The sequence below is a fragment of the Lipomyces chichibuensis genome, assembly GCF_038497645.1.
Source record: "Lipomyces chichibuensis strain CBS 12929 unplaced genomic scaffold V1513scaffold_37, whole genome shotgun sequence".
Classification (NCBI taxonomy): domain Eukaryota; kingdom Fungi; phylum Ascomycota; class Lipomycetes; order Lipomycetales; family Lipomycetaceae; genus Lipomyces; species Lipomyces chichibuensis.
Genome location: NW_027117489.1, coordinates 1 through 18,654, shown reverse-complemented (window position 1 = coordinate 18,654; position 18,654 = coordinate 1). Strand labels below are relative to the sequence as shown.

Here is an 18,654-nt window from a genome sequence, read left to right as displayed (position 1 = left end):
GAAACTTTAAGTGAACGTACGCCAACTTTCTCGTCCGAACCAGCTGAATATCTTCCTGTATATACAAACGTCGTCTCTCCTCTGCGGTCACCTAGCGTGATAATAATGGCATCTCATAGCTTAAACTTGCAATATCTCGTTGAGCCAGTGGCAGATGACAACTTCGCCTTCCTCCATCCCTTTCCAATCCATGTGACGGACAATGACAGCAGCGTGCGCCGCCTTCGTCTTCGTGATCTGTACTGGAAATTTGCGCCACTCAAGACTGTTAAGCGAACGAATCATCTTGTTCTGATCTTCGGTCAAATCGAGCGGTGGTAAATGGTAGTGGCGAAGTCGTTTCTCCTCCGAATCGCTCTCCTCGTCGGACTCACAGACAAGGTTATCTACGAGAGAGTGAGAAATACCGTACGGAATGAAATCTCCAAGAACGGTGACCACGACGTCCTCGACTTGCTCATCTAGACGCAAAAGACGGAATTCATCCAGACCATAGCGGCCCTTCTTTTTCGTGTGGAATTCTCGCAAACGACGAGATGAATAGAATGTCTGAATCGTGCCTGATATCAAAAAAGCCAGAACCCAGACGGGTGAGATGAAGAAAATGTTTACAATCATTATGATCACACTCTTACAGAGACCGGGCAAGATTGTAAGCTGCTGAGCGCGAGCGCGGACTCCCACGGTGCGGCCAACTCCCGATACATCAGACAAGGGATCGTACGTGGAATATGCAATGCCTTGCTGCATCTCAGGAAGACTCTTGCGGGTCACCGGATTTGACACATCGAGGATGGTCGGTTCATACCCTGGAAGAGGATTCAAGACAACATTATGCAAATCCAAAAAGGGATCAGTATGAGAAATAGCCGCAGTGAACCATGACGTACGACGATCATTGGCGATGTTAGCGTAGAGAGCACGGTTGGGAAAGAGCGACAAAGCGTGATAGAAGATTGAAGACTTGTCTGCCAAAAAGCACATCAGAGGCATAGACGATGTCGAAAATTTATCGAGCATGAATAGCTGACGTCCGGTGGCTGATATAGTGCGCGGAACAAGCGTGTTGAAGAGAGTGGTCGGAAGGTCCTTGCCAGGGGCGCGAACGCCAACGTGAGGAGTGCAAAAGGTTGTAAAATTCTAGCGTACGGAAGAAGCAGGCGTCAACCATGTCCGCACAGAGCAAATCGAACTGCCAGTATTTGGAATCTGGAGTCGTCAATTAAAATTTGGAAGAAATGTGTGCACTTACCACCGGGATGACCTTCTTGAAGATGCCTTTCTGATATAAGATGCCGATAGCATAGCGAACCATGAGACCACCGAGAGAGTATCCGACCACAGAAATCTTGTTTATCGGGATGTTCTGTCTTTCGTAGGTGTCCAGAGCTTGTTCAATCTGCGACGAGTCAGCAATCTTCACCGTTTCTGCATGTCCATCTGCTCCGGAACTACCTCATCGGCGACTTTTTCGCCACACATGTCGATTCCATCGTACGTCAAATAACCCTCGTTACTGCGAGTGACCAAAACATACGGCTTCCTGTATTTGGATTTTTTTGCCAGTTTGCCGCTCTCACGCAGCCCGTTCACCTTCTCCGCAATGGCAAACACATCCTTTTCATGATCAGATTGGGCTGCATGCTCATCATCGTCTCTGACGTACTCATCCTTCGCAGTCCAGTTCGACGCAAGATCATCGTAGGTGTAGAATTGGTCGATTGCGCGAGTGATGTAGTCAAAGTGTGATGCGTTACCCCATAGACTGGATAATGAGTAAGAGTGTGTATATATAGTGGACTTTGCATCATGCGAGCACTTACCCGTGAACCAGAACGAGAAGGTGATCAGAGTGTTGTTCCATTCACGTGAATCGAAGAATACCCGATTACAATGGAAGGTTAGCTAGCTATTGACTTGGAGGCGCAAGGATGTAGGGAGTTATGAAGACGGAGCGGGCAAAGAAGGAGGGAGAACGAAAATAGGAGGACAGAGGAACTGACTGGTAAGACGCATGAATGAAGGTGGCCCTGGGATGAAACGCAATAAGAAAACCTGGGTCGCGTGCCACCTTTAACATTGGCCTTGCGATACGGCATATAATTCTGGTGTCGGAGACCCCAGAATAAAGTATTTTGTTAAATCAGGAAGGTGCGCACGCGCCAAGGTCAAAGTAATTACATGCGCTCAACATTTTGAGCATTGTAATCGTAACTATGGAACCGTTCACGCAGTTATCGCTGAATTTGGGTCTCATGGAGAGCACGTCCCACTTGTGCCTAGCGCTTAAAATCCACGATCGGCACTTTTACTCTATTATAGCCCTAACCCCGTGATTGATCATTGGTTCCCGCTTCGCAGCGAAATGCCCCGCATTATATTGTCGTGATATCGTTAACCTACATCACACAGTAGGCTTCTATTTGAGTGTTCTGTTTGACAGGCTATTCGATTTCGTCAGCTTATCAGCCATATTGAGTTGTATATATTGCTGGACTCCGCAATCTGCACTGGAATGGTCCATATGTCTGTCGGGTCACAGTATTCATCAGATAATCATTCAAGATAATGCATTCATGAGTGATTAAGCGTACAAAATGCAATACATAGCGACAATTACCGACAGCATTTTAACCTGTAGCCAACAAGAATACAAATTTAAGTCAAGTATAATAATGCATCACCGAACCAACAATGAGAACCAACCAAACCCACCTTGCACCTATCCACACGACGACGTCCATGAAAATGAAACATAAAAAGCAAATAGTATGACAACATAGCTCGCGAACTTTTACCGACCACAAGTCCTGTCATACCAAATAGGTCACCCATAGAAACACCGCATGCTAAAAATTACCTCCCAACTTAAATCGTTAATACTTATCCATTGTCCCATGTCAAATTCTTCCGTTTTACTTCATGTGCTGCAACTCTGACATTCCAGTATGCTTGGTATCCACCATGCGCATCAGGGGATTGATGTACTGAAGCTTTTACTTAAGACTGGCCCCACACCGCCTCGAAAGTCGTCTTGCCTTTCGTCTCCGGGACAAACTTCCAAGTAAAAATAAAGTAGCAAGCCGCGATCCCAGACAACACGAAGAACACAAAACCGCCAATTAGCTCGTTAAGAATCGGGAACAAGTATCCCTAATTTTTCAAATTAGCATGAGAAAGAAAAAAATTAGTCAGAATGGTACCTACCACGAGGAAAACGGCGATCCAATTGCATGTGAATCCGACACTCTGTGCTACGCCAACAGAGCTGGCTTCTGTCAACTCTGGAATAATCAAAAATGGAATTGGACCCAAGCCGACCGAGAAGAATGCGACGAATACGGTTGCCGCGACACCCGACAATGCCGTGACATTCTTGAGAATGCCAAAGGCGAGGAGAAATGAGGCGGTCGACATGCCGCCGATTGAAATCAAAAGGAGTGGCCGCCGGCCAACACGGTCAACGAGAGGGGCCACGCCAAGGTTGACGATGCAATTCAGTAGTGAGATCAGCACGTTCACGAGGACCGCAGCGGTGGGAAAGAGCGCGGACAAGATCGTGACACCGTAGAAGATCATGGTGTTGATACCGCAAAACTGCTGTGCAGTCAAGATGCCGATAATCGCAATCAGCGGACGGCGGAAACGGCGGGCAGTAAGGAACTCCTTGTACGAGATCTGGTGGAAATCGTGTGGACCGTCGGCATTGGAATCCGTAGACTGCAGCGTACTTCCCTCTTCCGACGAGAGAATAGTCGATAATGTCTCCTGCTGCTTGCCAATCTCGGAGACAATCTGGCTGGCTGTAATCTTCTGAACGCAGTCAGTATCTTCCACAGGCTCAGAGTAGGTCGAATCAGATGATGAACCGCCAGAGTCCACAGTATCGACTTTCTTGAGACTTTTTTCTTTCCATGACTCGATAAGATCGTCAATCTCGATAAGGTCAGTCTCGGCCACGTCGCCATGTGAGAGTCCTCGTAGCTTGATCAACGCGACACGGGCATCATGTACGCGATTCCGCAAAGTGAGCCATTTTGGAGACTCGACGCAAAAAGGAACCAAAAGCAGGTTCACAAGACCAAGAATGCCACCGATGGACACAATAACGCGCCATTTCGTAAAATCAGAGAAAAAGATACCAAAAACCTGAGCAGACAAAATGCCAATATTGACAAATTCCTGGCACATGGCACCAATCATGCCAGTCATAGCAGCAGGACTAATTTCATTGAGATACATCGGAATTACAATAAGCGATGCACCTGATCCAAGACCAGATATAAATCTTCCGAGCATGAGAACGTAAAAGTTCGTTGACACGGACATAATGACCGGTCCGATAATATAGCTGATGCAGTTAATCATGGTCAACCCTCTTCTTCCAAACTTATCCGCAGCGCGACCGGCAACAGTAGCGCTGATGAGACCGCCGATACTGAAAATCGAGTTGACCAGGCCAATCTGATTCGCGTTCATGGGAATACAGTCGACGAGCTCGCTTGTGCGAAAGAAGTCCCTGTATCGCGCCTGGCATGAGATATAAGCTTCAGGAGCGTTCAGTTCGGACTTTAGACTAGTTAGCATTTACTTGCAAGACGAAATATTGACCGCCGTGACATACCAGATGATAGCCAAACTGAAGAGCCCCCAAGCACACGATGGCGACATGGTACACCAGTCGAAACGTGAATGGTGACCGCGACATGGCCGCTGTAATCTTTTAGCGGCTGCACCGGCGAGAAGTGCGACGTACACAGACTGGTCGTGCCGTCAATAGACAACTCAGCGACAGAATGACAACAGCCGTGGACCCAGAATATGGAGACGCGAGTATAAGAATGGTATATTCCAGACTTACCTCAGAGGAAGGCGTTGGTTGGGCTTACCAAAGACAGATTGGCTTTTTCGTGATCCTTAATTTGGCACATATGTACGAATGAGTGGCTCTCTATAACTGTATTCTAATTCGGATTCTGGGCACCAGATCCTTTGTTCGCTATTGGTCGAAGCGAATGCTGATAAGCCCGTGGAGCCGCGCACGAGTCACCGCGACTTCCGTCGCCGGCGGCCACCCGGAATCAGCCACAAGAAAGGGCTGGTTAGTCGATATGCTGTACTTAGTAATATGTTAATTCATGGTTATATACACCAAGCACTTGCTAACCTGGCCTTACAAGTTTTATTTCAAACAGACTATAAACTTATATCTGCCAAGTCACTACTTTGCTTTCTCGGCTCCTTCAACCTTGCTAGATTAGGGCTTGCCGTTTGGAACGTAAACAAGTCACGTGCAGCTGCTATTCGTGTCACTAGCTTTCCCTACACAACAAAATACATACAGGACAATGATAGTTCGACTTAGACCAGCTCCAATCTAGTTGCTCGCGACGTATTCAGATATGCTTCTTAATTTATAATTCTTCTCTCGATATCAGACATCGTCGTCAAAGGTTTTTCAATCCACTTGATGCTTCTTAAGATGGGACTAACGCGTTGTATATGCAAGCAATGAGTGCAACCACCGCATCATCAACTCATTCACAAATTCACGCCTTACTCGACGTGTATCAAAGTCTCACCTCAAGATATAATCCGTCCAATGTGACTTTTAAGCTAGAAATATACAACGACGCAGATCTCTCGTCAGACGATATCGTTCAGACCGAAGCATTGTGTACACCGACCGCGAACCTGACTGTGAATGGTAATCCTGAGCTTCTGGCGCTGCAATCTAGCAGCATCAATAATAGTATGAGTTTGCGAGACAGACATGATTCTCAGTGTTTATTGAGGTTACTAATCGTGCCGCCTGTGCGGTCTTGAAACAGGCAGGCGACCTCTCGCAATTCTCTACGCCGACATCACCACCCCGACCGAAACCGAGTCCCCTGCAGACAGAGAAAGCTCCCGCCAGCCACTCTTGAGTTACGCGGAAATGAGAGCTATTCTAGCTGGACATAGCGACGACGAGGAATACACACGATATCAATCTGAAAGCTCTGACATGGATCCTCAACCTACGGCAGATTCGGAAATTTTTCTGACGACCAGATCTAAGGTGTTGTACGGCGACATCGAGAAGGATGCTAAGCTATCAGTTACAACCGAATCTGACATTCCAGAGGTACAAGAAAAGGCTCCTCAGTTGGAGTTACCAGAGTTTGAGCAGTTTGCTGTTGAGGACTTACTGGATTCTGTTATAGCCGAGCACGACAATGAACTCGGAAGCGTGTTTGAAGCAGGTCGATTGTCCGCGTCGTCTAAAAATTTATCGTTTGGTCAGTTTGATTTCTCAAAAGTGACACCACGGTCTCGTTTTCGACAGAGAGCACTCAAATTGCGACGCTGTGCAAGTACTAATTTCTCACCTATGATTGACCGTACAGAACGTGCGTCTCCGTGGTATGCTGCTGCAGTTGGAAGACGTAAAGTGCTGGATTATGGCTGGTTTCATCCAGATATTAGTTGGAGTGCTGAGTACAGATATAAACAAGTTCTGCGCGAGCTCAGTGAACGTTTTAGATTGCAGCAATATGAAAGAGAACATAACCAAGATGGATCATATTCTTGTGAATATGCACCCTTATCTCTCCAGTTACTCAGTGGTGATGCGTTTAGTCCAGCCGGAAATGTCCGAGAGTATGTCCCTTTCAATTCGCCTCAGACTCCAGTGCGTGTAAAGGTTTTCAGCAACGGAATGCAGCGGTCTATTGGCAAGCTGCAGCTGTCAAGATTGGCTCAACATCAGTCTACGAGTCACAGTCCTGATATAGGGCACTCCTCTATAATCGCCACTCCTCCGTTAGACAGGCGTTCAGTTGGTTCAATAGGCACGGTCATCCCACCTAGACATCAAGCATATTCTGACATTGCAGACGATCAGCGGACAGACACCTTTTCCAGTATTCACGCAGAAACCGGCAGTACGACTGGCGTATTAAAGACATATAGTGGCCGTCGGCTCACATGGAGTAAGATATCTGGCAAATCGACAACCAAGTACTCCTTTCGGAATTTGTTGGCACGTCCTGTGAAAGTGCAATATGCACCCTTTACACCGCTGTCTCAACTAGGTAGTTTCATTACAACTGAATATGTCCGCTCTTCCGAGTCAATCAGCCGCGGGTCCGGACATGATCGGGAAAAGTCTGCATCTCTGACAAGTCCAGTCAGAGTGCTGCTTCAGAAACTGAATGTGAAGAGGCAGCTTAAAGCAGCTGCAAAAGGGGCTCACATTTTTCGGTCGTTGAGTAGCCGGCGAATTCTGTCCCGAAGAGCCGTGTGATTTTATTATTATGCTTTGCTAAATTGCTGTTGCTTCCGCCGCGGTCTTTTGACCTTTTTATATTATCTTACATGCGGGGTATCTATCCAAGTTATTATTCTGAATCCACTGTCAAAATATTGATAAATCCCCTTGCAGAATATATCTATAATGTAAACTATTAACTTAAGTTATATGATATAATATGATTTTTATTTTAGCGCCTTTCAAGTACCCTAACATTTACAATTAACACCTGCGATGACACACATCACATCCATTACGTATACAGTACACCACACCACTACGAAAACTTCCATCTATTTCCGCAATTCTCGCATGTACAAAACGTGGTGAGCGGTTCATCTGCCGATCTTGTCTGCATCTGATAATATGAGACCTTCTTCTGCTTGCATTTGCCGCAGGTGAACCTATCAGTGACGGCTCTTTGTTCTTTCGCGCCCTGTGCGTTAAACAGGTTCTTTTCTTCTAGTCGCTTTATTTCATTTTTGAGATCCTCGGACGCCATTTCTTGTGGAGACATACGGTATAGTCTCTCTGCGCTGATTTCACCCGAAACTACACGATATCGCAAGTTTGGATTCTTGGCGTCTTTTAGGTTGAGATAGAGGGATCGCATTTTGGTTCTGTAAGCTTGAGTCGCACCCTTTTCGTTTTGAAAAACCACCCGTTCAATATCTTTTGAGCATTCGAAAATCGTGTCCGCATCTACGCATAGAATATTAGTATACCAGCATATCTCTATCAATACTCAGAATAAAACTTACGAGCATCAGAATCGCTGGCTAAAGCATTGTATGTCACAGTGACGCAACTATTCCGCACTCGATCGTCGTAGATATCAGTCTTAACGCCATCAGTCTTAACGTCCCGCGGTGCACCATTAGGCGGCCTTTGCACCTTTGGTTTCGAAGTGCTTACGTCTGGTGGTGGCGCGAACGATGGTGCAACGACTGGTGGCGGCTTGTTTGCTGTGGTGCCGGATGGTGGTGTCGAGGACTGCGCATGTGAGGACGCCTTTTGTACTGTTACCTCGTCTTTCCACTTCTTGATCATGGACTTCACTAGTTCAGAAATCTTCTTTTCTGAATGCGAGCGCAATTTGTTCACCGCAATTCCTAACTTCGTTTCCTGAGTAATCATCGTCAGTTGATCAAATTTCCTGAATTTTCGCATCTGGCCATTCCAACAAACAGCAATGGTCGCCCGTCAAATTATCAATATTCATACCCTCAGTAATTTCTCCGTAGGAACGACATCTTTCTTTAACTGCTCCAGAATATCAATTGTTATTTGTGGAGTACTAGCTTTCTCAAGCCCGCTCATTAACGATTTGATTTCCTTGACATCGAGTCCACGAGTTTGCACCATCGTGAATTGACCAAGAATGTGTACAAGTAATAAGACTGTGAGTAGATGGGCGACTACCACTGGTGGAGTAATGTTAGGAAGGAAGCGCTCTAGTTCTCAATTATGCTGAATTTCAAACGGCACACGCACAGTCGAACGTCGTCGGTAATTAATAACATGCGACAAGCAACTGAACCTCTCTCCTAAATTAATAAAACCGCAGCTATGACTTCTATACAACAATAAACCAGAATTTGTAATCGAATGTGGGCGAGCGGACAATAATAAAGAGGTGTATTGGATAACAAATCCGTACGGATCGGCTGGGACTATAATTTTCGAGTTCGGTGAAGCTTTAACTCGCGACGAACGCGCCACCGATATACCGCCTCATTTGTACGGGCATAGAAGAGAAGAATCTACTTTTCAACGAAATAAAGCCCGGGAAGCTTTCAAATTCATTCCACCACTGTACTACTACGAATATAGTCTTTTGGATTTAATTTTCATTATGCTTTACTGAAGGTGACTTAAGTTGGCTGGCCAGGCTGACAGAGGTGTACAATGCACATATCGCCGCTGCTCCTCAATATACAAGTCATATAAAGTAATATACATTCTTCAGTTGGCTTGTAATCGAATTCGAACAAAATATTATATAACACCAAACACTACCGCTCCCAATCTTGGAAACAGCGAGTCGCTGACTACGCACGACCTTCTAAATTCTGTACAACTTCTGACTGCAACTTCTTCTCTTCTCTAGCAGTTGACAATGTGCTTATACCTGAATAATTATCAGCTTTGTTGGCCATCATAGCAGACAGTAAGATCAGTGACTTACTTCGTAGATCACTGACAATGTCCTTTGTCTTCCCGAAATAAACTTCCTGGAGCTGGTTTCTCATCTTCGACTCAATTTCTTCGACCATCTTGCCGATATTAGCAACGTGGCTTGTTTCATCCTCGACAAGGAAATCTTGCTCGACCTAATAACGCACCAGTTAGTGACTGGAACGTCACGCACTCAAAATGAGTGTCGTTACCTGACGAGTCAAATTTCCTCCCAAATCAAACGTCCCCAGAGACTCATTATTAGTGATCACGTTAAGAATAATAGTGCTAGTCAGCTTATAATGTGCGTTGCGACCTCGCACTTGAGCCTCAAAGACGTGGATCGAATCCCAGTCACCTTGGCCATTAAACGATTCAGCGGAAGCTACCTGCCATCAGTACAATTGCTATAAATTTAAGTACAGAATTCCAGTGACCTTTTTTTAGTAGGACGACGCCAGCGAGACCGTCGTCCAATTCCCACATGTAAACGCTCGATAATCCACCCTCGTAGTATCTATCAACCAATGAGCAGGGCTCGCGGCACACAATCAGCCATACCGCTTACAGATCTCTATAGATATCAAAAGCATCGTTGGCAGTAATTTCCAACTTTCGAATTGCATCGCTAGGCACGGTGCCGTCCGCGAGTGGGGGATCATATTCATTGCTCCACGGACTTCGGAAGCTGTCGCCGTCCCGGTTATAGTCACAAGTGAGATAATCCTTTCCAGTGACTCTGCATCTCTTAACTTGAAGTGGCTGGTCGACTGACGACAGTAAATCTTCAGTCAGATCTGGTACGAGACTGCAGATGGAAGTTAGGTTCTGGGAGATGTTTTTCGGGTTGAGACGACGAAGGAGATCGAGCGCAGCGTCGAATGGATCCGCTGCCTGCAATCTGTTAGCCAACCTCTATTCTAGGTCAGAATCCGATTATGTTCTGAACATACCATTTTGGAGTGAATAAGCGCGTGTGGAAATTGTAATTGGAAGAAGTGGCCAGCTGAGCTGATAAGTACCACTCAGCTCTAAAGCGACGCCGGAGTTGACGCCAGCTTCAAATATCTGACCCGGCTAGTGAAGGGTTGAAAGGTGTGACTGGGGGATTCGGACCATTCTGAGGGGTACTGACCCCATTGCAGCTTCAATAAGAGAGCCATGCATTCTTCCCATGAAGGTGTAGCAATTTATACAAATTGATAAGTCTTGAGACCATTCATTTCACACTCTGAGTAATAAGATAAGATGCGTTCATACAAGTAGCGAGTGATCAATTGGGTCCGATTCCTCACTGTCACTATTATACCACAAACGAGCCGCACAAGAATACCTAAATCCAAACCTTACGGCGACGAGTAGAGTAAAAAAAAATTCTTTTTTTCGTCATCTGGCATTCAACAGCTTCTTCACAGCAATATCCAAAGAGAAGCACGCATATTCAGGATGACCGACGAAAAGCATCAGAAGAAGGACAAGTCGCATAAGAAGCGGAAATCGCTGCCAGCAGAGGAGAGTCCTGCGAAGACTGCTAATGAACCAGAGCTAATGGAGGTTGACACCACGCCGGCTGTTGAGGAGGCCGTCCTTGAGACTAAGAAGGATAAGAAGAAGCGGAAATCTTCCCTTGGTGGTGATACTGCGGATGATGGAAATTACGACGCGAGATTGTCGGCGTTGCTGCCTTTTGCGAAGCCACTAGCCCCAAAGAAATTGAACAAGAAGGTCATGAAGACTGTCAAGAAAGGTTTGTCTCCCCTTGTGTCAAACTGGTTTACAGTATAGAATACTAACTGTGTGATTTAGCTGCGAAATCGAAGCATATTAAGCGCGGTGTTAAGGAAGTCGTCAAATCTCTTCGCAAGGGCGACAAGGGTCTCGTTGTCATTGCCGGCGATATCTCCCCAGGTGATGTCATATCTCATATTCCGGTCTTATGCGAAGACAACAATGTTCCATATCTTTTTGTCCCAAGCAAAGAAGACTTGGGGTCGGCTGGTGCTACCAAGAGACCCACGAGCTGCGTCATGGTGGTTCCTGGTGGATTCAAGAAAGATAAGACTGATGGCAAGGACACTGATTATAAGGAAGGATTTGATGAGATAGTGAAGGAGATTAAGACGTTCGAATAAGTATTGCGGAAGATGTCGTTATCTCGGTAGACTTTGGAGAAAAAAATGGGTTAATTCGGATTAAATTGGGCTGCTACGATGTGAATGTACTTGTAAAGTTAACGGTTATTGCTTGTCAATATAATGGCATCTTTTGTGCTGCACTTAGTGTTTCCATGGACATCGAGTACTGCTGATTTCCCTGTCTGATGCTTCCATAACATGGTCCAGCCTTCTTTTACGAGACTCTAGAGTAGTGTAGTCGGTGATTTAATAACTTAGGTAAAATACCAAATGGATAATATACGCCGAAAAAGTCTGGTTCATAAATGCAGATTAATTAAAACGGGACCTCGATTGCCCGCAAAATCATGATAACAAAACAAGTTTTATCGGAATCCTAATAATGATACAAAAACGATAACTAAACATAATCCAAAATCAGTCATAATTCATACATGCCTAATGTACAATCTACAATCAAAGAAGCCCAATGTCCAACCATCAGCTGAAATGCAAATATTCATGCAGGTCATCTATTGCCATACTCCACTGCGCAACCGCAGCAAATTCTGAACACACTCGTACTCGGATTCCACAACAGTATCAGGGATTTGCAGCGACGCGTTTTCTTTACCGTCAACCGCGCCAGCTTTGTCCAGTACAACTTGCGCCTTTCCATCAATAGACATAGTAAGCCTCACTTGTGCGCCAGACGTTGTTCTAGATCCAGGAGCGATCGGGCCTGCCGTTGGCGCAGCTGTGGTCGTAGTTGTGGGAGCTGCCGAAGGTGCATTTGTAATCGCAGCCATTGACATAACGTTTACAAATGAAGAGTTGGTTGGCGTAAGAACACCTTTCGAAGATATTGGAGAGGTGGCAGAGTCAGACCGAGTGAAAGCCGGAGGAATAATATGTAGTTTCGGAGAAAGCTTGACGTCATGAGCCTTGCTATAGTCAAATTCCACAAAACTGACAGAGGTTGGCGACTCTGGGCCAGGAGATGAGCTTGCTGAGAGTGAGGATGATGACGGGATGTTATCGTCGGAATGTGGAATTCGTTTTGTGGAAGTGGCTGAGGACGCGTTAGAGTCCGCGTTCGCATTCTGCTGTGCAGCGCGTCGTGACGACTGTCGTCGGTTTTGAAACCAGATCTGTATATACGTTAAAATAGTTCTTTCGTGTCGCGACAGTCGCGTCTACGACGGGGATGTTCGGCCGTTCTGTTGACGCGTGCGCGCGCACGCGTCGCCTCTCCTCGATTACAGGCACGCATTGCAAATAACAACTTACTTGAACCGCTTTTTCTGTCATGCCAACGCGTTCAGCGATGGCGATTCGGGCGACTCGAGGTGGTTTTGCACATCTCTTGAATTCGGAATAGAGAATCTGGAGCTCATTCGGGGATGTACGCCTTCTCTTTCTGCGGGCCAGCGGAGGGTTGTCGATTTCAGGTTCGTGGAGAGGATAAGTAGTTGGGGAGTGAGAGATGAACGCGTACGTCGAGCGCGTGAGGTCTTGAGGCCCGAGCATGGCGTCGACTTCAGTGCGAAGAGCAGCTAAAAGGGAGACAAGTGAGAGCGGCAGCAATAAGAGGGAGAGGGTGATGAACGCATATGAGATAACGAAGGAGAGAAGGGATGGCTGGCCAAGGGCCCGTGTTGTGTTGAGCCCGACTTAAAATTACACTGCCGCCTAAATCGGAAGCCTTCACTTAGCGGGTTCACTAGCCCCTCGTGTCCGATATCAGTCCATATTTTGGTTTCATTCACGCCGCGTTTCAACTGCTCCAAATTCCGTAGTATATGCACCGGGTTTGCGCCTCTTAGGCTAAGTGATAACTGGCGACGCGATGTTGGAATCTATTGGTGGCTTAATGAGGTTGCCATATTAAGAAGAGCTGCGGGCATAGAGATCAATTCGTCTAGTGGCGTTATTGGACCGACAAAGCTTGTCCATGAAGCACTAGTTTACGCGGGGGAAAAGGATAAGCATGGACCGAATTTATGTTGGCTCTCTTTGGTGCCTACTTCGGCAAGAATGAAAACATTTTCGGCAAAGCTGGCATTATAAAAGTGGCCGCTACTGTAGATGGGCTTGATGTGAAAGAGCTAGGCGACTACCTAAATTCGCGCAAGGGTAATAAAATTGTGGAGGACGAGATTAAAAAGAATCGGTATATCGGGGGAGTACCACATTATACGATTGGAAAGTACGAAGTTCACGGAGGACAGGATGCTGAGACCTTCGTCAAAATCTTCGAACTTACTATGTAAGTGACCATGTACTCAAAAATATCTAATATATCTTAAACAAATTACAACTTTATCATACAGTGCAACTCTTGTCAACTCCTGTGGACCTTTCTTTATGTTTTCTTTTGCTCTTTCCGTTCTTCGTTATCATTTTTGTCCTCCTCCAGCGGCCTTTTGCCGCCAAATAGAATTTGGCCGTTTACAGGTCGGAAGTAAGGTTGCACGCGCCAGTAAGGAACATCTTTATATTCTGCACCTGACTGATCAGAAGACTGATCAGACCGTCGAATTATGTCCTTTTCTTTGACATTGTCATCTGCGAAAAGATCTCTGACGATCTCTTCGACATGTTCCGTGATCATTCTGAAATCGTCAATGGTTGAGTTTCTGTTGATTGCTGCAACTTCCGCCCTTACGGCAGCATGTTGCGATAAGAACGGTCGCAGTAGCCGAAACAAATGCGACTTGGCAGCTGAGTGCGACGCCTCTGCTGGCGTATCTTTTAGAATTTCAAAGTATTCCCTCAATATACGATCGACTCGTGGAAATAACTCTTCCATAGACTCACAGTCAACAGGAATCGCCTCTTTGTATGTGATTGGCTTGACAAAAATCGCAGGATTGTAAAGGTTGCCTTCTGCAGACATAACAGCATCAACCCCAGTAAACTTCAGATATCGGTTAATGTCTTCATGATATAAGATGTTTCCATTGGCGAATATAACTGTTTCTGGTGGAAGCTGTTCTCTAAGAAATCGAATGACCTTCCAATCTGCTAGCCCTGTTTGCTGTCCTTTCATCTCCCGCGTCCTACCGTGAACTGTAAGGATCTGAGCCCCCGCAGAGAGAACATGACGTGCGTATGCAAGTGTTTTCTCGCGACAGGGAAAGATTCTGATCTTCGCTGTAACTGGGATAGAAAGGTTGACGTGTAGGTTATTGACTACATTCCTTGTTAACATCATCTCTCTGACCGCAACGCCTGCATACGTACTCAGTTTGTAAATTAAGTCCCAGTCGTCTTGCAAAAATGACCCGTAATGGCCCCTTCGAGCACTATTCTGGGGACATCCTAGATTCAAGTCTACTGCATCGCATTGATTTTCCACCAGCTTAGCTGCTTGTAGAAGCATGTCTGGCTCATTTGCGCAAAATTGAACGATAAGTGGTCGATCGGTGCTAGAGTGCCCATCAAGAGCATCAAACATCGCATTCCGATATTTCTCCTGGGTCACAAATAGTCGCGCGTGGAGCATGGGGGTATAGCAAAGATCTGCGCCTAGCCGCCTTGAGAGCTTTCGCCAGGCTAGCTCGCTCTGATCGACCATAGGGACAACAATCTTCTTCGGAGAACCAATAGACTCGTAAAATGCTCTGCCACTCAGCTTAGCAGCTGGTGAAAGAGCCGCAGGAGCGGAAAGAGTCATAATCTCAGGTACTGCGTTCAAGATGATTTTTCGTGTGAGGCGTAATCTAAGGTGTTCGAGCCAAAAGCTAACGCCGAAGAAAACACGACCGCGTGTGACCTTCGACGTACTGATTGTTGCTGTGTCTCTACCGGCCCAAACCGCCGCTGAGCCTAGGAACGCTTTTCAGTTTGGGTGCTGGGTGCAGTAATAGAACAATGAAGTGGCGCTGATTCAACGAGCAATTGTATGGGGAATACCATCGTCGACAGCTGGGACGAGCAAAAAAAAACTAAGACCCCTAACCCGAGTTCTGCTACAAACTCACTCAGCCGTGGTTGTGTGCCCCGACCTTAAGAATAGTAGATTTCGTGTTTCAGGGCACAAGGATCTTAGAAGCAATCACTATCCGCGGTTTATCCTTGGTATCATATAATACCTTGGTCAACGTCAATCAGCCATGTAGCCCGTAAACCAAAATGTCTGGCGGCTTTGGGCCTGCGGGTATTTCCATGTGTGACAATTAATGAGTAGCTACGCACATAACACCGAGTCAGTAGTAATTTCTCGTCCATACTCATGAAAGCGGCACAAAGCAATTGCAAGAGAACAGATCAGCGAGGCAGACCAATTGTGATCTATATCTCTGCTATGCGTTAATCGAATTGAATCGAATCGGATCGCAGATATTGTTGACCTCGATGTAAGCTAGAGGAGTATAAGGGATGTCAGAAATGGAAAAAGGTCACACCATGGACCCACGCAGGCTATATAACTCCTTGGCTTACTTCCAGTATGTGCTTCATGGCAAGCACCGACTGTGACTGCATTGCTAATTGAAATCGGGAACAAAGTCTTTGAGCCACCTATCTATAGCCAAATCAGCTTCATTATTACTCCTTTAGTTGGATGCGGTGCAACCAACGTGCAGTAGCTGGATGAGATGAATAACTAACTATTATCACAAGGATGTAACCCTCAAGTGGCCACGGTGACTGCTGAATCATCAAGCAGCATTGGCTCCAACTCGGAGATCAATTACAGCCGTCTTACTGAGTTCCGACTAAACGTTAAAGCCGTCGGCCGGCTTGCTGACTCCGACTCGGGATCCGCAACAGTTGGACTCAGGGTTGAGAATTTAGACTTTCCAACGTTAAACTTTAAAATGTTGATTGTGTGCAAGTTCGCTTGAAATGTGTTCAAAAATTGATTGAGTATTGAGGCATATTTACAGCGGCTTATTATAGATATGTAGCGCAATCTGTTGCTACGGTAACCAGGGGTACTTAGAATGATAGCTGTCATATAAGTTTGCTATGCCTAATCGATCTGCCACAATTTATTACGGGACTGGCTAGGCAAATCCTGTCCCGTAGAACCCAGACAACACAGCTCGAACTAAGGAATACGAACAAGAAGGCGACAGCCGTTTTAAAGTATGCAATATCGGTACAGAAGATCAACTAGAATTTTGCTCTCTATGAAATTAGCAACCAATCGTAGAATTGCTTCACTTGGGAAGCGAGGAGTGATACGGCTGAATCATGTTGCTCCGCTCGATGTATCTGTATATAGGCTGGGAGAGGTACTTTGTTGACAAAGATCTTCTTTACTGTATACAACAAGCAAAGTGCTTGACTTGTGCGACCCTCCGAAGAGGTCGTACAGATCGTATCACGCTAACCCGTGAATTTCTACCAATTCCCGGAACGATGGAGTCACGCGGTCAAGCTACGCCATTAGAACATAAATGTGCAAAGGCAACCCTCTATTCTCTCTCTTCTTAACCATCCGCGTTTCCCCTTCGTCTCCCTCGTCTTGTCGTCGATCTCCTCTTCCCTCAGCCATTTCTCCTCACCCTATTCCTCTCACGCGAGACGTGTCTCTCGTAGCAAAAGCACACAGACAAGCGCAGCCCACACGAAGCCGCTTCACGCCCTTCACAACTCCAAGCCACCTTGTAGCCGCACAAGAATGGACGAAGGAGAAGATCTGGAAGGAGACGCAGCTATCGCGGGAGAAGCAGACCCAACCGCGACCGAAAAGAAGCGAGGTGGGAGGAGGAACCTGAACAAGGTGTGGGATGCAGGCGACACGAAGGGGCTTTCCAAGTGTGCGTTTTGTAATCAACTGTACACGACAGGCAACGGCCACGGGTGCGTCTCGAAAAGCTGGAGAAAGGAGCGTGAAGACGAGCTTGAGTATGAAGATGTGGATACGGTCACACGCAAGATGTACTTGTCTCGACTGCTCGACATTAAGGCCAAGCCTGTTCAGGCCTCCTTTTTCGTCAAGTGGATCCTTGCGCGTGTAGATGGTCAACACCGCATCCTCTGGTTTGCAACGCGACTCCTTCACGCCTTGATCGTCTCAACCCTTCGGGTTGTCACGCTCGAAAACATCGAGCAATACATGCTCATCCCATCCACAAACGTACCAGCAGATCGTCTCGTCATCAGCCAGACTGTAATTCACCGGGCCTTTTCACTTGTCTCGGCGAAAGGAACAAGTCGTCCGAGTAACAGCAACCTGGATCAAGTCTACAACGATACATTTGCCAAATATCGGGACTGCCTCCAGCTGTGTTTGGGAGATGGCGAGCATCTGATGGGAACCAGCCTTCAGTATGCGGGCAAACAACTCGCGGCAAACTTTTCCGTCATGATGGCTGCGCAAATCTGGAAACGCACGGCCTATTGGGTCCGTCAGGAAATGGTTGAAATCATTTTGGAGCATGTTGAGCCCATTCCCGTCTTTCAAGGTCACAAAGGCAAGATTGTGGATGCCATATATTCTTGGCTTCACAAGTTTATCATGCATGAAAAGGCACTCGACGCCCAACCGTGTCTGGCTGGGAAATCTGAAGAGGAGATACGTACGCTCTTTTTCGAACACATCAAGGCCAAACTCAACGAGCGCAAAAAAGGATCGCGTTCGCGTTCACATCGTGCCTTTGATTTGTTTGTAACTGATAGGCACCGAAACGCGTGGAACGAGATCTGGAACGAGATGTTTACTCGTTTTGCGCGGCACATCCTGACGGTGCTGATTGCATTTGAAAGTCGGAATGTGGCGACCGGAGGAGAGGACGATGCTGGTGAAGTTGTTAATGTTGAAGATATTCCAGCGTCCAAGGCGAAAGGACGTGATTTCATTTCGTGCCGTCGTGCTGAATGGCTGTTTGCGATTCTCAAACGGTTGGAGGAGTTGCAGAAACGTGCCGAGAAGCGATTCGAGTCGGAAGAGTCGATATCGTGCAAACAACAACAGCAACAGAAGCGCAAGCGTCACGCACCGGTTCTCAAGAGGCATAATCTGTTCCCATTGACTGGAAACGTTCCGGGCCACATTCAATGCACCGAACAATTGTTGCTTCATGCATACAAGGCGTACCTGAAGGAGCACGGAAC

The 18,654-nt window shown here is 46.5% G+C and overlaps 10 protein-coding genes across 10 annotated transcripts; 4 read left to right on the top strand and 6 right to left on the bottom strand.

Annotated features, from left to right (window-relative positions):
• Positions 1-36: 36 nt before the first annotated feature.
• Positions 37-1,864, bottom strand: V1513DRAFT_472766 (putative serine esterase-domain-containing protein; the record flags this gene model as incomplete). The annotated part of the gene is made up of 4 exons (XM_066900174.1): positions 37-1,140; positions 1,253-1,399; positions 1,456-1,765; positions 1,824-1,864. 4 exons carry the CDS (start codon positions 1,862-1,864, stop codon positions 121-123), a joined length of 1,518 nt encoding a protein of 505 aa, XP_066751658.1. The 3' UTR covers positions 37-120.
• Positions 1,865-2,544: 680 nt separating this feature from the next.
• Positions 2,545-4,860, bottom strand: V1513DRAFT_450813 (major facilitator superfamily domain-containing protein). Its single transcript, XM_066898862.1, has 3 exons — positions 4,625-4,860; positions 3,208-4,569; positions 2,545-3,153 (listed from the first exon to the last, which is right to left on the bottom strand). The coding sequence occupies exons 1-3, from the start codon at positions 4,706-4,708 to the stop codon at positions 3,001-3,003; spliced, it is 1,599 nt and encodes a 532-aa protein (XP_066751657.1). The 5' UTR covers positions 4,709-4,860; the 3' UTR covers positions 2,545-3,000.
• Positions 4,861-5,139: 279 nt separating this feature from the next.
• On the top strand, positions 5,140-7,498 carry V1513DRAFT_450810 (uncharacterized protein). The gene is made up of 2 exons (XM_066898861.1): positions 5,140-5,752; positions 5,832-7,498. The coding sequence occupies exons 1-2, from the start codon at positions 5,503-5,505 to the stop codon at positions 7,286-7,288; spliced, it is 1,707 nt and encodes a 568-aa protein (XP_066751656.1). The 5' UTR covers positions 5,140-5,502; the 3' UTR covers positions 7,289-7,498.
• Positions 7,475-9,099, bottom strand: V1513DRAFT_480828 (transcription factor S-II, central domain-containing protein). The gene is made up of 3 exons (XM_066900341.1): positions 8,519-9,099; positions 8,056-8,419; positions 7,475-7,996 (listed from the first exon to the last, which is right to left on the bottom strand). Exons 1-3 carry the CDS (start codon positions 8,657-8,659, stop codon positions 7,572-7,574), a joined length of 930 nt encoding a protein of 309 aa, XP_066751655.1. The 5' UTR covers positions 8,660-9,099; the 3' UTR covers positions 7,475-7,571.
• A 25-nt stretch (positions 9,100-9,124) lies between these two features.
• V1513DRAFT_404194 (F-actin-capping protein subunit beta) lies at positions 9,125-10,488 on the bottom strand. The gene is made up of 6 exons (XM_066895575.1): positions 10,426-10,488; positions 10,041-10,366; positions 9,910-9,989; positions 9,685-9,857; positions 9,483-9,627; positions 9,125-9,425 (listed from the first exon to the last, which is right to left on the bottom strand). The coding sequence occupies exons 1-6, from the start codon at positions 10,426-10,428 to the stop codon at positions 9,346-9,348; spliced, it is 807 nt and encodes a 268-aa protein (XP_066751654.1). The 5' UTR covers positions 10,429-10,488; the 3' UTR covers positions 9,125-9,345.
• Positions 10,489-10,817: 329 nt separating this feature from the next.
• On the top strand, positions 10,818-11,883 carry V1513DRAFT_450798 (50S ribosomal protein L30e-like protein). Its single transcript, XM_066898860.1, has 2 exons — positions 10,818-11,219; positions 11,279-11,883. The coding sequence occupies exons 1-2, from the start codon at positions 10,919-10,921 to the stop codon at positions 11,602-11,604; spliced, it is 627 nt and encodes a 208-aa protein (XP_066751653.1). The 5' UTR covers positions 10,818-10,918; the 3' UTR covers positions 11,605-11,883.
• An 18-nt stretch (positions 11,884-11,901) lies between these two features.
• V1513DRAFT_450796 (uncharacterized protein) lies at positions 11,902-13,221 on the bottom strand. Its single transcript, XM_066898859.1, has 2 exons — positions 12,877-13,221; positions 11,902-12,737 (listed from the first exon to the last, which is right to left on the bottom strand). The coding sequence occupies exons 1-2, from the start codon at positions 13,114-13,116 to the stop codon at positions 12,120-12,122; spliced, it is 858 nt and encodes a 285-aa protein (XP_066751652.1). The 5' UTR covers positions 13,117-13,221; the 3' UTR covers positions 11,902-12,119.
• A 368-nt stretch (positions 13,222-13,589) lies between these two features.
• On the top strand, positions 13,590-13,859 carry V1513DRAFT_427078 (uncharacterized protein; the record flags this gene model as incomplete). The annotated part of the gene is made up of 1 exon (XM_066896206.1): positions 13,590-13,859. One exon carries the CDS (start codon positions 13,590-13,592, stop codon positions 13,857-13,859), a length of 270 nt encoding a protein of 89 aa, XP_066751651.1.
• V1513DRAFT_450795 (dihydrouridine synthase-domain-containing protein) lies at positions 13,766-15,535 on the bottom strand (the record flags this gene model as incomplete). Its single annotated transcript, XM_066898858.1, has 2 exons — positions 14,833-15,535; positions 13,766-14,781 (listed from the first exon to the last, which is right to left on the bottom strand). Coding segments are annotated over exons 1-2 (1,256 nt in total), but the record flags the coding sequence as incomplete, so codon positions are not given.
• Positions 15,536-17,238: 1,703 nt separating this feature from the next.
• V1513DRAFT_450786 (uncharacterized protein) lies at positions 17,239-18,466 on the top strand. Its single transcript, XM_066898857.1, has 3 exons — positions 17,239-17,538; positions 17,559-18,087; positions 18,111-18,466. The coding sequence occupies exons 1-3, from the start codon at positions 17,454-17,456 to the stop codon at positions 18,199-18,201; spliced, it is 705 nt and encodes a 234-aa protein (XP_066751649.1). The 5' UTR covers positions 17,239-17,453; the 3' UTR covers positions 18,202-18,466.
• The last annotated feature ends 188 nt before the right edge of the window (positions 18,467-18,654 follow it).

Excerpts from the sequence above, each read along its gene's own strand:
- V1513DRAFT_450813 (XM_066898862.1), bottom strand. The coding sequence starts at position 4,708 with ATGTCGCGGTCACCATTCACGTTTCGACTGGTGTACCATGTCGCCATC. Across the intron at positions 4,570-4,624 it reads TTCAGTTTGGCTATCATCTG|TCCGAACTGAACGCTCCTGA; the intron begins GTATGTCACGGC and ends ACTAGTCTAAAG. Across the intron at positions 3,154-3,207 it reads GGATCGCCGTTTTCCTCGTG|GGATACTTGTTCCCGATTCT; the intron begins GTAGGTACCATT and ends TTGAAAAATTAG.
- V1513DRAFT_450810 (XM_066898861.1), top strand. The coding sequence starts at position 5,503 with ATGCAAGCAATGAGTGCAACCACCGCATCATCAACTCATTCACAAATT. Across the intron at positions 5,753-5,831 it reads ATCTAGCAGCATCAATAATA|GCAGGCGACCTCTCGCAATT; the intron begins GTATGAGTTTGC and ends GTCTTGAAACAG.
- V1513DRAFT_480828 (XM_066900341.1), bottom strand. The coding sequence starts at position 8,659 with ATGGTGCAAACTCGTGGACTCGATGTCAAGGAAATCAAATCGTTAATG. Across the intron at positions 8,420-8,518 it reads CTACGGAGAAATTACTGAGG|GAAACGAAGTTAGGAATTGC; the intron begins GTATGAATATTG and ends ATGATTACTCAG. Across the intron at positions 7,997-8,055 it reads AGCCAGCGATTCTGATGCTC|ATGCGGACACGATTTTCGAA; the intron begins GTAAGTTTTATT and ends TTCTATGCGTAG.
- V1513DRAFT_404194 (XM_066895575.1), bottom strand. Across the intron at positions 9,990-10,040 it reads TTTGATATCTATAGAGATCT|ATACTACGAGGGTGGATTAT; the intron begins GTAAGCGGTATG and ends ATTGGTTGATAG. Across the intron at positions 9,858-9,909 it reads CGTCGTCCTACTAAAAAAAG|CTTCCGCTGAATCGTTTAAT; the intron begins GTCACTGGAATT and ends GATGGCAGGTAG.
- V1513DRAFT_450798 (XM_066898860.1), top strand. The coding sequence starts at position 10,919 with ATGACCGACGAAAAGCATCAGAAGAAGGACAAGTCGCATAAGAAGCGG. Across the intron at positions 11,220-11,278 it reads CATGAAGACTGTCAAGAAAG|CTGCGAAATCGAAGCATATT; the intron begins GTTTGTCTCCCC and ends TGTGTGATTTAG.
- V1513DRAFT_450796 (XM_066898859.1), bottom strand. The coding sequence starts at position 13,116 with ATGCTCGGGCCTCAAGACCTCACGCGCTCGACGTACGCGTTCATCTCT. Across the intron at positions 12,738-12,876 it reads TGACAGAAAAAGCGGTTCAA|ATCTGGTTTCAAAACCGACG; the intron begins GTAAGTTGTTAT and ends ACGTATATACAG.
- V1513DRAFT_450786 (XM_066898857.1), top strand. The coding sequence starts at position 17,454 with ATGTGGATACGGTCACACGCAAGATGTACTTGTCTCGACTGCTCGACA.